Source organism: Microtus oregoni, unplaced genomic scaffold (genome assembly GCF_018167655.1).
Source record: "Microtus oregoni isolate MIOR12 unplaced genomic scaffold, Mior012 000020F_ref0000438, whole genome shotgun sequence".
In the NCBI taxonomy this organism is placed as follows: domain Eukaryota; kingdom Metazoa; phylum Chordata; class Mammalia; order Rodentia; family Cricetidae; genus Microtus; species Microtus oregoni.
In genome coordinates, this window is record NW_024543079.1 from 11,966,235 (window position 1) to 11,982,619 (window position 16,385).

The window sequence follows — 16,385 nt, forward strand, 5'->3', positions numbered from 1 at the left end:
CAAAGGTCTCAATTTCTCTTCCTATATAACCAATTCCAGAAAAAGGAAGAATGAGCAAGAGAGAAAGAGACAGAGAGAGTGAGAGAGAACAAGAGAGAGAACGTTATTATGGCAAGTTTGAACACACTTCAAAGGACAGAGGAATTTTAAAGAATGATCCTTAAATTCATTATTAAGTCCCAAGGAACTGAAAAAACTTGTCCTGACTTCACAGAGAGAAACACTGTTAGATTATTTTGTGTGTTTTAAGTTTGGGACCATAAATTCCATCAGTAACCCAGGGTCCCGTTATCCATCCCATCCCATCGCATCAGTTTTGATTCTCCTTCCTCCACCACTCATTCCCTGAGTGTTTCAAAGGCTTAGAAGAGGGGAACACATACTGAGTACTAAGGAAGCAAGTGGGAAAGGAACTGTACAAGGATTAAGTGCAGTTTGAAGCCAAAGAACATCCGGACTCAGAAGTTAAAGGGAAATGCAAAGACGACAGTGTATGAATTAGCCGCCTGCTGGATACAGGCTGAAGGGGGAGGAGAAAGGGCTTGCAGGGGGCTCAGTGCACTGGGCCCTTCCTGGCAAATGTACCTATCTCCACTGATAGGACCAGCTGGCCTTAGTATCCTTTGATAGGTGTGTGGGGGTCTACACTGCAGGTTAATGGGAACCAATGGTTCTGTGAGTAAGGCTGGAGAAGACCTAGACTGTCAGGGCAGAGCCTTCCCCTTAGCCCTGCCAAGACAAGGAGAAGGAGCCTGACCTGACACATCCCAGACTTTCTGGATAAGCCATGATCACTTCAACAATCACTCCTCCTCAAGTGTTCCTTCTTACCTTGCTAGCTGAGGACCACCACAGTAGCATATAAGATGCTGCCTCAAGCTAATAGCTTTGCCCTCCTTTTCTCATTTATTCTACGGGATAGCACTAATTGTTAAAAAAAAAAAAAAGGTGGTAACACCATGCTAAGAAATAGAATGAACCCAACAGACATGAGAACAAAGGATACAAATGTTAAGCTAAAAAATGTACATGGACAGCTATATTACTGTTTTGAGGCAGGTTCATATAGCCCAGGCTGGCCTGCAACTTGCTGTGTAGAAGATGACTTTGAACTTCTGATCCTTTGCCTGCACCTCTCATGTGCTCCCATTAAAGGTGTGTCCAGTCTCGTTACCCACTGAACTACTATCCCAGCCTGCGAATGGCTACTAAAGAGCCAGAGCCAACATACGTGTTCTTTGACTTTAAAATCGAAATTAAAACATCATAGCATCAGTTTTCACTTAGAAGTGTAAAAAGAACCTTAAGTTTGATAATGTCTGATGTTTTAAGAGAGCAGCAAGGAACCTTCTCACAGCAGTGGGACAATCTTGACAGGTGACAACTTTGCGACATCTACCTCAAGTGCTATGCAGATACCCTTTGGCCTGACCACTTCACTTCTGGGGTTTATCAAGCAGATAAGCCGAGATAAGTGCATCAGAATAGTGTTTGGCTGTGATACTCACCGCAAACTGCTTACAACAGGCAAAACTTGGGGATGGAAGTATTTAAATTAAAATTGAGAGCTAAGCATGGGATGCAGCTCAGTTGTTGGGATGTTGCTGAGCATGCACAAGGCCCTGGGCTCAATCCCCACCACTGCATAGATTGGGCAGGGTGGCCTATAATCCCAGCACTTGGAAAGTAGAGGCAAGATTAGAAATTCAAAGTCTGCTGAGTTACAGGCCAGCCTGGGCTCCATGAATCCCTATCTAAAAAAAAAAAAAAAAAAAAAAAAAAAAGAATAACTTTTGGTAGGTTTGTGCAGTGGAACACTAGGCATTCATTATTAGTTCAGTGAAATAACAATCTGCATAAGGAAACATTAAATAATTCTTTTAAGGTCACTGTACAGAAAATTACTGAAAGAATATATATAATAGATAGTTTTAAGAAACAGAACTCAAAAAAATCTTTTAAAAAGGGGGGAAGGGGAAGATAAGCAACAAAAAGGGGACCAGAAGCTTCCCAGACTAGACCATATGGCCCAGGGCTGCCAGGCTCCATCAACACCCTGGCCCCAGTCACACCCAGAGCCCAGACATGTGAGTGGCAGTACCACTCCCCCCTACCTTCAGCCTCTTCAACAGCCACTGCAGGAGCCCCTGCTGTGCGGCCTCTGTGCACATCTCCGGCCGGAACTCTGCCATGTTTTCCACAATAGCTGCAAGAGAGACACCAGTCACTGGGGAGGGCATCTCTGCTTCCACCTGCGGCAGGCCTGCTTCCCGCAGCAGGCATTTTATTCTTCGTCTCACTTCCCTGTGTTTCTCCCAGCCAGATGCTGTGTCACTTTTACATTAACCAGGGAGTTGCTATGTTTTTTTTTCTTCAAGTTATGTTACAAGTAAAAGTCATAACTGAAAATGATGGAATTCACAGAAGGGATGAGGGACAGGTTTTTATGCTAATAGAGCAAATCTGGAGCAGAGCATGAGGAGGGGTAGAGAGTGGCCTAGCAAGGCCCACTTAGTCCCAGAGGTCTGCAGCCAGTCGCGGGCGGGGCAGAACCCTCCAGGGCAAGGCAGTCTCTGCCTTTCTAACTTCTCCATTCTAGTTCTCCCCCCCACCCCACCCCCGCCCTCTGAATCACGTGGAAACCAGGACACTGTCAGGGAGGTGAGCATGATCTTCTTAATTGAACAAAATAATGTGTGCAAAGGGGAAAGGCCATGCCGGCAGAGTAGCTGCTAAGTTCCTGGAAGCAAGTAATTGGTGCTGCTATCTTCTACGATAGTCAAAGTGTGACTTAATGGGAAAATTAAAAATTAGGAGGCAAGGGGGAAAAAGCTATTACATGATATGATATCAAGAAGAAGGGCATCTAAAAATTACTACTGTCCTTACCACATCCAATGCTTTCCTTCCCCTCAGGGCCCCTTTGCTTCCTGTCTTAAAATGAACTGGTCACTCTTACTGCTCTGTGTTCCCTAAGCACAAGGCCCAGAACATGCTGGGCCTGAATTCTGAAGGAGAAAGAGCTAAAGAAACCACTCTCACCCCCTCGCTCTTTCACCTAAGTCAGACTCCTCAAGGGCAAGTGAAGAACAGGGGGCGTTCACTGAGGGAGGGGACACAATGCTGTATGAGTGAGCAGCATAGAGACCCAACAGATGAAACAGTCTCAATCAACTCATTCGTTCTATCTTGTTCTGTTTATACTCCACACGGCCTCCTGTTGCCCACAGGAAACAAAGTTACTATGGTTCACAAGGTCTTCTAAACTCTGGACAGACTTACTTACTCCTCCAGTCCCAAGGCCACAACCCCACTTCCTGCTCTCATTTTCTACAAGCACAGTCTCAACTTAGCAAAAGATACTCCTGACCCAAGACAGCTCCACTCTTCCTCCACTGGCAAAGGTGCCTAACTTCTTAGTCAGCCCCGGTCAGCTCCCTTGGAACAATTTGAGGCCCTTCCTCCCAGCCCCCATGATGCTTTTCACTGACTCTAATTACAGCTCTTGTCACCAGCACTCTTTCCTCTCTGATATGGACCTGCCCATCAGACCGCCTTGCGTTAGCCATGTCTAACTCATCCTGACCTATTCCAGCTCCCAGCACCATGCCTGACAAACACTGGGCACCAGAGGAGGGGGCAGGGGTGAGGATGAGTACTGTGGTGGATGCCTATGTGGAAACCACGAATCTTTCAGACCCATGCTTTGCCCATCACACCAGGGCCTTTTAAGCCAGCTAAGACTTTTGATAAGCTTTCAATGTTGCAAAATCCAGCATTAGGCTAACATATGGCAATGCCAAACTCTGCCTCTACACTACAGCCAGCCCCCAACCACAGGCTGTTGTGTTCGCCTCACTTACTCCCTGGGTGCCCATCTTCCCTCTTCTTTACAATAATCCACACTGAAGAGTCTAGAACTGCAAGGGAAATCCGTGGTAAACACAGAGGAGCCAGGAGGGAAACTAATCTCATCGAAATTCCTGCTTCCACTCGGCCTCCTTCATTTCTGGAGCTCTGCTCGCAGAGACGCCACAGCTTGCTTTACGCGACGGTGGCCAGTGAGGAAGCAGCGTGCTCAAAGGCACAATTCTAAATAGGCCACCAGCTCGGCAACTTTGCAAAAGGAGAAACTGGAGAGATTTGAGGGAAAAGGGAAAGAAAGGGACTGTAGAGGAACCCACTGACGTGAACAGGACACGGGGCGGCACTTCAACTCATTTAACAAAGTCGTGTGGCTGAAGAAGACAGGAAAACATTAGCTCTCCCCAGGGCAAATGCCTGTCCTGCAATGTCCACAATCCTGCCGACATTGCAGCTCCACTGAAGGAAGGTGGGAGAAGCCAATACAAAATCACCAACAAATCAAAGCCTATGCTTTCTGGGGCAGGGCTTGGGCCCACAAGGATTTCATCTTAACTTTTGGAGGTAAAGGCTTTGATGGAGAGATGGTTCTGTGGTTAAGAACTCATATTGCTCTTGCAGAAGATCTGGGTTTGGTTCCTAGCACCCATACCAGGTGGCTCACAACCACTTATAACTCTAGCAGAAGGGCTTAAAGAAGGATTTTCTGGCCTCCATGAGGATATGCAAATGCTCCCCAACATACATCTACACGTGATTAGAACACAGTAAAATCTTGGAATAAAGTTTAGGAGCCAGCATGTTTTCTCGTGGAAGGGAACTTGCTTAGTGGATTTCAGCTTTTATTGCCTATATGCCAAACCAAAGCTGAGATTATATGAAATGAACACACACACACATTTCTGAAAACGCAGTTTTGGAGCACAGGGGAGGAAAAAAACACTTGATTGTTGACTGGCTTATAATAGAAAAGGGAAGCAAATAGCATGCTCTAGCTTAGATGCCTGCCTCTCACCTAGGGTGTTGTGGACGCCATCAGCCTCCTCCCTCACGGATTCATCCAGGCGCTCCAGATTCTGCACCAAGAGTGCTACCACCTGCCCGTCCACCTGCAGAACAGAGAAACAAAGGAAGAGAAGGCTGCATCACAAATCAGTCTCCACACATTCCCGTTTCCACCGTCACAGCTCCGATTGGAATGAACAAACTGAGTGCAGAACTGGCAGTCTGCAGTGCTCTCTCTGAGGTACTCTGTGGCAAGGAAGTGCTAAAACCGTTATTCCTAACAGGGTGGGCAAACCAGAGTTGAAGGAGGCAAAGGAAAATTCAAAGGTTACAAAGTTGGTGAAACACAAGGTTTTCATGTTCATTCTCCCATTCCACCTCCCCCAATCTCTGCCTCACATGGCGCGAACAGTGCATGAGGCATTTGGGCGTAAAAGCATACTTTTAGACGCTGGAGCTGTGGGGTAGGAGGGGGTGCCACTTACAACTGGCTGACCTCAGAATTCCGTGCTCAACTCCTACATTCTAACTTTACATGCTAAACTTTTATAAAAATCATTAGTTCTGAAGAATTTCTAGTTCCTTCTTAAAAAAATAACAATAACATGTCCAAGTGTCTTATGTCGAGACTACATGTAACATATAAATTATTGTGTATCATACTTGTTCACAACTTTTGAAGCAGGTAGGAAATCCAGAGTAGCTATATCATACAACCAATAGTGCACAGCTGCCAGGAGTGACAGCCAGAGCCAGGCTTCCTGATATGACCACCTGCACAACCTGGGTCCTGTGTGACTGCCTATGGGTAACCCCAGGGCAGGGAGGGAGGGAGGGAGGAAATGAGGGAGGGAGGGAGGGAGGAAAGGAGGGAGGAAGAAAGGAAGGACTGACCCACTTCTCTCTTCTTGGAAAGCGACTGTTCAGCTAAGACAGTTGTAATCAGACATCCAGGAAATCATGCCTGCCATATACAGTATACCCCTTCCCAATGCCTTGCTTGCCTTATGTAGGAAATGAGGATAAAGAAGAATTCTGTAGCAATCTCAGGAAAATGTGGGGCGCTATTCTTGGTTAAAGGAATGACTCAAGATGAGGAGCAAATTTGCATTGAGCTCTGTACCCAATCCACGCCTAATCATCCACTAGTCACCCCACTGGCAAAGAAAAAGCCAAGTTCTTCTTTTTTTTTTTTTTAGTTTTTTGAGACAGGGTTTCTCTGTAGATTTGGAGCCTGTCCTGGCACTAGCTCTTGTAGACCAGGCTGGCCTCGAACTCACAGAGATCTGCCTCTCCCGAGTGCTGGGATTAAAGGTGTGCACCACCACCGCCCGGCTAAAAGCCAAGTTCTTTGACAGCAACTCCTCACCTCGTGCACCTTGGCAAACTTTAAGGTCTTGAACAACTGTGCACATAGCAGATGCCTGAGAAACCTTACCTCATCAAAACAAATTGATGCACTGTGTGCACCATGATGGGCTTACAGACAGTATTCTATCTACCCTAGCATACAGCTCACAACTCTCACAGAGACACAACAAAGGTTCAGAGAGGTTAGGCAGCCTGGCCAAAGTCACAAAGCTTGGTAGCAGAAGTGATCAACTCTATTACTTTGGTGAGAACAGAAAGGGAGGGAGAAAGAAAGAAAAGCAGTGAACACATGTCACCAATACTTTCTGAGCCTTTGGGTGGAAAGCTGGCACTTGCCGGATGGTGGTGGCACACGCCTTTAATTCCAGCACTCAGGAGGCAGAGGCAGGTGGATCTCTGTGAGTGTGAGGTCAGCCTGGTCTACCGAGTGGGGTCCAGGACAGCCAGGGCTACACAGAGAAATGCTGTCTCGAACGCTCCCACCCCCTAAAAAGAAAGCTGGCTCTCTACAGACCTGGTTCAACAAAGCCTAGGATGGTAGAAATGACAAAAGGGACAGATGCCAAGTAAGGCCTCTTTGTTCCTTCTGTGTGAGACTCAGGGAGAATGTGTAGACATGGTGAAAACCTGAAATTGTTGACCTGTCTGCACACCCAATCACAGTGAATGGAGCTTTCTAAGCTCTCAGCTGTGCCTTAGAGGAAGGAACAGGGAGGGAGCCCATTGGAGGGGGACCTGGCGCCAGACTGAGAGGGCTGCAAGCATAGAAAGAGATGCCTTCCCTGTTCTGTCAAGAGACTTGCAATCTTGCTCTTGTCTCATAGACAACAAGAACATAAAGTGTTTCCTTTAATAAACTGAAAAAATTGTGCATGGGGAAGGAAACAGAAACATCTGGGGGGTGAGCACAGACCATGTCACACTTGTTTTTTTCCTAACCCACTTTGATTGGCATAATCTCCACCAATCCTGAAGTGGAGGACATGACAGCTCTGCTGGGCAGCAGGCGGCTTGTCACTCCTCCAGACTGCATGGCAGCCGGCTCCTGCTGCCAATGGCCACTTTATCTGCATTATCTGTCTCTTTCCTTGACTCTTAGTTATGCTTCCCATCTCTGCTGTCTGGAAGCTGGAGAAGATGGTGGCGGTGAGCATCGCACTTAGATCCTAGAGCCGAATGGATATGGATGGTGTGTGTCTGGCTGGAGGAAAGTCTTTTTTCTTGTTACGGAAATCTAACTTCTAACAGGCAGACTTTTTAAGCTTGCAAAGTGTGAAACTCGATGTTTAGCTGGGTTAGATGCAATTTTATCTGATTGCAGGCGGGCCAAAAGCAGTCAAAATCATTTAGCTCAGAAACTCCTTAGAAAAGTATTTGTATTATGCATGGCTCTGGAGTCGCCTAGTAAGAAGTGCAAATTAGCATTCTGTCTACTTCCTCCAGCCCCCAGGCCTACATTCAATTTTCTGGACCTGTGACCAAATCTGAAACTAAAAACAAATCCTGCTTGGGGATTAAAACAGCAGCCAGAGCAACCCTGGCTTGGAAATGAGGACTGTCTGAGGCCTGGCATTTTCTGATGAGTGTCCAGTTATTTCTGCTTGTTAGCAGGTGCCCCAACAGCAGGTCTCACTCTGACAAAGTTCAAGGGCATGAGCTGACATCTTTTTCCACTTGACCAAAGAGAAAGGATATAATACAAGAGGAGGAAATAAGGAACCAGACAGATAAGAGGGGCCTAAGAGGATTCCTTCTCTACCTGGCCCACTCTACAACACTCAAGAGCCAGATTGGAGTTCTTCCGCCCACTATGAGTTTCAGAAATGTCATGCTTAAAAAAAAAAAAAATAACCCCCAAACCTGTGGAATCTTGATCAAATAAGTTTTGAATGTTATAATGCTAAAAGCAGGCCTATTGTCACCTCTTGAGCCCTGGGCCTCCACTCCTGCCCTCTCCCTCCCTACCCATAGCTGCCCGTGCGGCTCTTCTAAACATCTAGGCAGACATTGCCAATTCCCTGTCTACCATCTGTCCATGCAATCTCAGGACTCAAGGACTCAGAACTGCTCCCCACACCTGGGTGCACCCTATCAGGTGGGCCCTCTCATTCTCTCCCTGTTCCAACCTCATTCTTGCCTTAGTCTCCTCCCTGTCCTACCCTGTTCTTGGTCATTTTGAATGTCTGGTTTCTTCCTGTACCCAGAACTCAGGAGCACCAGATATAATCTGACCTGCAGGTACTCAACATTACCCCATTCCATTTTAGTTCCCTCGGTGACCATGATGCACTGTCTCCCTATTTCTGTCTCACCCTCCAAAACCAGGGATCCCATCAGTCTCACTCAGAGCTACAACTATCCAGTTTCTAGCATCAAGAGCAAGTCAGCATGCAGTGTGGACCAAGTGGATAGAGAACAGACCCTGCCTTCTAGATATCCTGCTCTCCACCTTCATTACTGGTTTGCTTTTCTTTTAAATGAAACCTCCATCTTTGGATGTCTTATTTAGACCTGTATCACCCAAATACTTAAAAACAATTACTCAAAATGCTTTCTGCAACATTTTTTGAACTGAAAAATGTTTAAGTTCAACAAACATCCACAAACGTGTCACCATGTGGCAGATGATGCTCGTCACCATCCCTTGGCATTTACAAGTGGTAGATCTTCACCAGTCCTGGAACATGGCCAGCAAGTAGTGGATGCTCTAAAGATCTTTAAATGATGCAGACTCTTCACGTCTACACTGTGACAGACACAACTGTTACCTCTACTTTGCAGACAAAACACAGAGTGAAAGGTTAGGCCATTTGCCCAGGGCACAGAGTGAGTGGCAGAGCTGCAGCCTTGACCAGTGTGGTTACCACTTGGAAAGAAAACTGGTCCACAGACGCTATAATCCAATGGGGCAAGTTCCCAGGGACACAGACTCTGCTGAGGAGAGAAGAGCTGAGGCTGGAGGAGGCTTGACGGGATGAAGTGAAAGGTCCCAGAAAGCCCAGGGAGGCACTCACTGCAGGCCATGGCTGTCTGGTCACTGCACTGAGGAAACACATGTCTGCGGAGGGGTGAGCCAGGGAGTTCTCACCAATGCAATAAACCTCACATCTATGATCTCCAGAGAAGTCCATCTTCCAGGCTCCTAAATTGATTTGTTCCAAAGCACAAATACTCCCTTTGTGTATACAGAACAGCAATGAATGTGATCCAAAATTTAAAACCCCAAAGATTCCCAACAATGCCAGGCCAGCACTTTGTTCACAAATGTGCTACTCTATTGCTGGGGACTTCCAACTGGGAAAAAGACCAAGGCAATAACTGCAAACTGCAAACCACAATAAATCCTACCACACGCCCTCTAGCCCCTGCTCCAGTGATTCCAGGCTTCTAATACTGGCCCCAAATTAAAACTATGAAGACAACTCAACCCTAGTAATATGAGAATACTTATCAAACTTCTTCCTCAACGTGGCACAAGGGCGAGATAAACGGGAGCCCACTCGCTAGCTCTGCTCACTGATATTTACCAATGGCATCTGAGTGGTAGCACACAAGCAAATAATATATTGGACCCCAGAAGCCTCAGTGTGTGAGAGGCCCCACCAGGTAAAGCTGTGAGAGTCAAAATCTTAAAATAATATAATCATAAAAAACCCTAAACAAACAGGAAATCCTGCACAGCAGCTACCTAACGGCTCCCAAGCCTGAGGATGAACGGTTTCCTTCCAGACAGACAATAAAATCTACGAGATGCAGTCTTTGTTGGTGGGCTTGGCAACACAGAGACACAAAGGGGGCTTTTGTGCGAATCGCTGCTTCTGTGTAGGTTCACAGCAGCCGCCTGGCTAGCTGTTCCTCTCTCATCTTCTCTATTCACACAGGCAAAGGATGGTAATTAAAACCAGCCCAGGGACTAGGCAGGAAGGCTCACACAGGGCCACCGTAATTAACCTCTGGAAGGTAAGACTGCACAAATGACACTGTGGGGAAACAGTGCGGGAGGGAAGTGCCACAGCCTTCCTATAGATGTTCCTCAAAACAGAAGGCCACCCGGAAGAATCCTTCCCTTTCTGTACTGTGGTTCCAAGGAAAAATAAAGGTCCCAAGGCCCATGAAAGTGGTAGCTCACTCTAAGAAGGCGCTTGAAAGGAAAACAGCCATAGAAATTTCCATGCTAGCTGCACAGAGCTCCGCTGGACTCCATCGAGCTCCAAGACAGCCCTTCATCTCCAGTGGGTTCACAACCCCTCCACTTACCACCTCAGCAGTGTGCTCGCTGTGGGGAAGATCTGGTGTTGAGAACCTTAAGGGAAGGGGGAGGCTGTGCTGCACTGGGGTCTCCTAGGCACCAGGGTTCTCAGTCCAGCTACCCTGATTCCACAGTCCTGTCAGCGGGGCCAGAAGGCAGCTTAATGACATCTGTATACACCTACCATGTGGCTTCAGTGCTTTCCAGGAAATTACATTGCACAGAAAGCAGCATTTGCCACTATTCCCGTGAGAGAGAAGAGGCAGGAGAGAATAAAAGAAAAAGGGGGAGGGTCAGAATCCCGAGGAGTGAGTGGATGGATCCACCAGGATTAGGGTAAGAGGCTAGACCAGAGCCACAGACCAGATCCACTGCCGCCACCGGCTAGCTGTCCTGCCTATTCAGCCGGGAGCCCTCCCTGATCGTCAGGAGACACAGGCCTGGCTGAGGGGCTCGGCAGGAGGAGTCCACATGTCTCTGGACGCCCTCATATGTCAAGCTGGGACCAGGTGGACAGGGCTTGCCTTGGCACTGCCTGGATAATGGCTGTGGCAGTGAGTGAAGTCTGAGGCTTTGCCTTGGCCACACGTGGTGATCCAAGTCTTTAATCCAAACACAGAGGACGCAAAGACAGGGAATTGTGAGTACAGATCTCTGAAAGTTTGAGATCAGCCTAGTCTACATATCAAGTTCCAGGCTAGTCAGGAGCTACCCTATCACAAACTCAACTAGACATGGGCATAGATACAGTTCTTACCTACAAGAGATCTCAGGTTTGCTTGTGTGCTTTTAACATACTCCCAGTCTCCCTAATGACCCATCTTGTGTAAAATAAGGAACACTATCTGTCCTTGCTGCAATTATAAAGCTCAAGACAGAAAGCAAACATCTGTGAGATCTCTCTGTCAAAAGATTAGCAGCAACCCAGTGAGAGAGGGCAAGACATGGGATCAGAGATGGATCAGAGGCTAAGAGTCCAGCTTTGACCACAGAGATGCTGCTCCACCTCTTCTGCGCCTCAGCTTCCGAGAGGATGTGGTGAGAGGGAAGCAGGGCTAAGGGAATGAGGAAAGTCCTGCCTACAGCACCAGTTAATAGATGCTGGGCTTCTCCAGGCTCTTCCCTCAGTCCCACAGAGGAAAGTACCCCCCACCAGCTGCATTTCTGCTCTCACCTGTTCCATCCAGCCTCAACACAGACTTCTATGGATGCTACTGTGCGCAGAGGCAAGGCTAAGGTCAGCACCTTCCCATCCCTGAGTACCCAGAGGATGAGCCACTTACCAGAGCATCGATGAGGACTTCTGCCCCTTCTTCACTCTCGTGGAGGGTGTCTATGTCTGTGAGCTCCTGAAGCAGATCGACCACGGCTATAGACACATGTGACAACTGTTAAGAACATCCCAGGCACATTGAAGTCCTACTGGCATCTTGGCAGATTTTTTTTTTTTTTTTGGCTCCCTTTGGTTCGAAAGCTACTTTATCACTGCATATCTTTTTTTTTTTCCTTTCCCAAGACAGGGTTTCACTGTGTAGCCCTGGCTGTCCTGGAACTCACTCTGTAGATCAGGCTGACCTTGAACTCACAGAGATCCGCCTGCCTCTGCCTCCTGAGCACTGGATCTAAAGGTGTGCACCACTGCCTAGTTATCAGTGCATATATTAGCACACTCGGTTTTACTAGTTTTACTATCATCCTTCCTCCTTCAAGGGGGTCTCAGTGAATGCAGCTGATTCCCTTCCATCCTAGTTTGTAGGCCTACTGCATTTTCACAAATTTCTAAGCTTTAAATAAATAGATCATGTGGAGAAGCTGCATTTTCAGCGTCTTTACCCTCATCTCATAACTTCAACTTCAGAGACAGCATGATTGGACCTGACTGACACAGCTGTCTAGCGGGTCGCTTCAGAGGCCAGGGCAGGACAAAACTGCTGGGAAATGTAGAGCAAAAGGTTTCCACGGGCAGCACTGGGCCCCAGCTGCACGCCCCTCAGTCCACATGAAGAAGGCGAGCAATGGGGCTGGACAGAGGGTAACTGTTTTAGCGCTGCACATTGTTCTTGCACAGGACCCAAGTGTGGTTCCCAGAACCCACATCAAGTAGCTCACAATGCCTGTAACTCCAGCTCCAGGGGATCTAATGCATTCCTCTGGTCTCCACAGGCACCTGCACACATATGCCCCCTCCCACAAAGACACAAAGTAAATTTTTAAAATGTGTGCAATAGAATCTAAACATGGGCAAACAGGAGAAAGAACAGGAAGTAAAAGCAAAAGGAAGCATGAAAGAGTGAAAAAGGGAATGATTTTTGAAACCAGAAGGCAGAACTAAGCTTTCTTTCCCTAGAAAACTCCGTCTCTCTCATCTTGCTCACATAACCTGAATTCACTGAATGTCCGCAATTAATAAAGCACTGCAAAGCGGTGAAGACAAATCCACTCATTGTTCTGGTCCTCAGTCCCCACATCTCTGAATGATAATCAGACATTTTAAATCATGTACCTAGGACAATACGAGACATGCATAGATGAGGATGCAGGCAGTGGACTGTACAACCCTGACCTGAGCTGGGATATTAGGATATTGCTAAAAAGACACTGGTCAGAAAACAGGTAACAACAAGCAGGTGAGGAAGCAAAACTAGAGGAACAGAAGCAAAGTTGCTGGCATTCACAAAGCCATGGAAGAGAAGCAAAGGAGAAAGGGAGAAAGTTCTAACTAGGTGAAGGAAGGGCTGCATAAGAGGGCTAGACAGAGTGGCTCAATGGGTCAGAGCACTTGTTATACAATCATAAGGATCTGAGTTCAGATCCTAGTACCTAAATAAAAAGTCAGGCACTGGGGTGGAAGGGAGACAGGAGGATCACGGGACTTGCTGCCTATTCGCTTAGCTCCAGCATTAGCAAAAGACCCTGTATCTTAGGAACAAGGGGAGAGGGATAGAGCAGGATACACAACACCCTCCTGAGGCCTCTATGAACATGCACACAGGCATCCACAGCACACACACATATACATATAATAAATAACATACAAGATTTTTATTTTTAAAGAGAAGGAAAACACTGTCAAGAGGCAAGTTAGGGCCTGTGTGGGGCACAATGGCATGCTGTGAGAGCCAGGGTCAGGGTGTAAAGACGGTGGGAGGGCAGGAGCTAGGCCTCAAGTGGGAGGACCTGCCCCAAAGCTGCAGCACAGAGAGTGAAGAATCGGAGACAAGGTCAAGCCAGCCTAGCCAGGACACTCTTAGTAGCAACAGAAAGAAAAACAGAAGAGGCAGGACACACTGACAGGAATGGTGGTGCTGACTGCTAACTGATGTTATAGGAATTTTATGAGCATCCTTTGTTGAAATAAAAAAAAAAAATTGAGATTTACTGAGTAGATGACCATCATGAATAATTAAACTTTTTATGTCTCTTTTACTATTAAAGGTGATATTTACTCAAACCACGAAAGTGCTACAGACAGTATAATGAGCTCACAGGTCTTTGGACAAAACTCTTGCACGTCTGATAAATGAAGTAACCAGAAAGCTGCTGACACAAGAGACCATGGGTCATTCCTGACACACAGTAAATCCAAACACACAAGTCACTTCAATTCAATTTTTAAAAAGCCAACAAATTAATGTCTAGAAACCCCAGTGCCATCCCGCGAGCAGGAATTCACAGCTGTTCTCTGTGAAGGCTAAAAAGGTCATCATAAAGCCACCATTTTAAATAGCATCACTGGACCAGGGACTAGGCACTGAGTTCTCACAACAGTGTTAGACAATCAAGTGTGGTCCTCATTTCACAGACAAAAAAAGTGTAGAGTGTAAGATTATTACACCCAGAGGCACAAGAGCTAAGGTAGAGAGCATGCGAGGCCATAATCCGTGATCCTAACTATAGCGCCACGCCCGCCTTTCACATCAATGCAAGATTCAAACATGACCGGGCTCAGGCAAATTCTGGTTTACTGGCATTACTGCAATCATGGGAAATAAAGGCCTGGTATTTATTTCTACCATAACTACTAAAAGTCTTAGGAAAACAGGATAATAAGTTAATACAGCCTCATCTAAGAAATGCCAACATGTAAAATTTCTCTCAAAAAGCTCTTATGTATAACAGCCCGTCTCATGCCTACTTAATATGCACAACAATATTCTAGCTAGTGGCTACCCAAGCACCCATCCACAATCCATCCTTCCCTCCAATCACCTTCATATATCATCTCTCCATCTATTGATTTTTTTATCCACCCACCAACCCATCCACCCATCCTTCTATTCATGCACCAACTCACCCATCCATCCCCCCTCCATTCCCATCCCTACCCATTCCTCCAGCCTTCTACTGATCTTTCTATCCACCCACTGACACCTCCACTCATCTACCATAGTCATCTGTCTACAGGATTAGGATCTGGATCCTTCTCAGTGAGTTTCATCATTCCACCCTTTGAACAGCAGCATGAACAATTACTTATAACTACTATGCGTAATTGAGCTGGAGAGATGGCTCAGCAATTAAGAGCAGGCCTGATCTTCCATGGGTCCTAAGTTCAATTCCCAGCAACCACATGGTGGCTCACAACCATCTGTAATGAGATCTTGCGCCCTCTTGAGAAAGAGACCTGGTCAGTCGTCCTCATCAACTTAGACCATGAAACCCAATATGGACAAGTTCAACAGAACTGTCATATATGGGCTGCCCACGCATGCTTCAGCATTGCCAAGGCATAAATTTCATTTCATTTCATTAAGTATGTGTAATTATTCATAAAACAGATTCAAGACAAGGTAGAATATAGGTGGTTACCAGCTTAAAATGGTTTAACTTTCCATTTGCTGACTCTACTGAGGTGTGAACGGATATGCATTCCATGAAAACTACACCGAGACTTTGGAATTTCATCTTCTCCACACTACTACTGACAAGCAGTCCAATAGTCTGCCTGATGCTGGGGAGCAGCCATGAGCTGTAGCTCCTGGCCAATCATCTTGTCATGGAAGTGAATGCTCCGTACTGCACACACATTCTCTTGCACTAGGAGCACTACAGACACTTTCGTCTTAAAACATTTAGCTTCGTGATGGAAACACAGCCGTACTGCAAGTAAAGAAGCAGTAGTGCACCTGGCAGGGTGACAGATGAGTCGGCAAAAGTTCCAGGTCGGAGTCATGACACACTCAGCTTTGCTTTGATGATCAGGATGGTCTGATAGTTAACACCAGCCACATAACCTTGCACAAGTCAGCCTATGTCTTTGTGGCCTGGCTTCCTTGCCTGTAAAATGTGGGAGCTCATCTCTGCCCAGCTAAAGTCCCTGCGTGGCTAGAGAAAACAAAAGAGGCCTGATCTACCAAAGGTCATGCAAGTAAAAACTCAGGAAACAGGAAAGTACTCAACGCAGATGGACAGTCTAGTCTCCCCCTGAAGCCAGAGCCATCACTGCGGACTTCATTCTTCAGACAGCTTCCACAGTCTAAAGCCAAAACTAGCATAGTACATTCTGTTTTCTGGGTCACACGGGGTTGGAAGACTGACTTCTGTTTTGCTCTGAGGTCTTTGGGACTGAATCTTACTTATCTCTGCTTAGTCTCACACTACGTGCCAATGATTTACATTAAACCCAGGACGTTAGTGGGAAAATCTAACAGAGATAATTTTATATGGGAACCCAATGTCTAACATTTTACCAATAAGTCATTTCATATAATATCCCAGTAGATTCTTTTTCTAGCTTGCTTTCCTGCTTCATTTGAGAATAAGCTATTCACCAGGTCTAACAAACACCTTATCCACTACTGCTTTTATATAAATCTTCAACTTTCCCAAAACAGCATTTCAGAAAGTCAGTAAAGAGACCATACTGTGACCATCAACTCCTAGGTAAAGTGATATG

At 46.4% G+C, this 16,385-nt stretch overlaps 1 protein-coding gene across 1 annotated transcript in view; it reads right to left on the bottom strand.

Moving 5' to 3' along the window:
• Positions 1–16,385, bottom strand: part of Ctnnbl1 (catenin beta like 1) — a 160,256-nt gene that overhangs the window by 85,691 nt on the left and 58,180 nt on the right. Inside the window, exons 5-7 of the mRNA XM_041670402.1 lie at positions 11,773–11,870; positions 4,880–4,973; positions 2,115–2,206 (exon numbers count right to left, since the gene is read on the bottom strand). Coding sequence (XP_041526336.1) covers positions 2,115–2,206; positions 4,880–4,973; positions 11,773–11,870 — 284 coding nt within the window. The remainder of the gene's footprint in view (positions 1–2,114; positions 2,207–4,879; positions 4,974–11,772; positions 11,871–16,385) is intronic.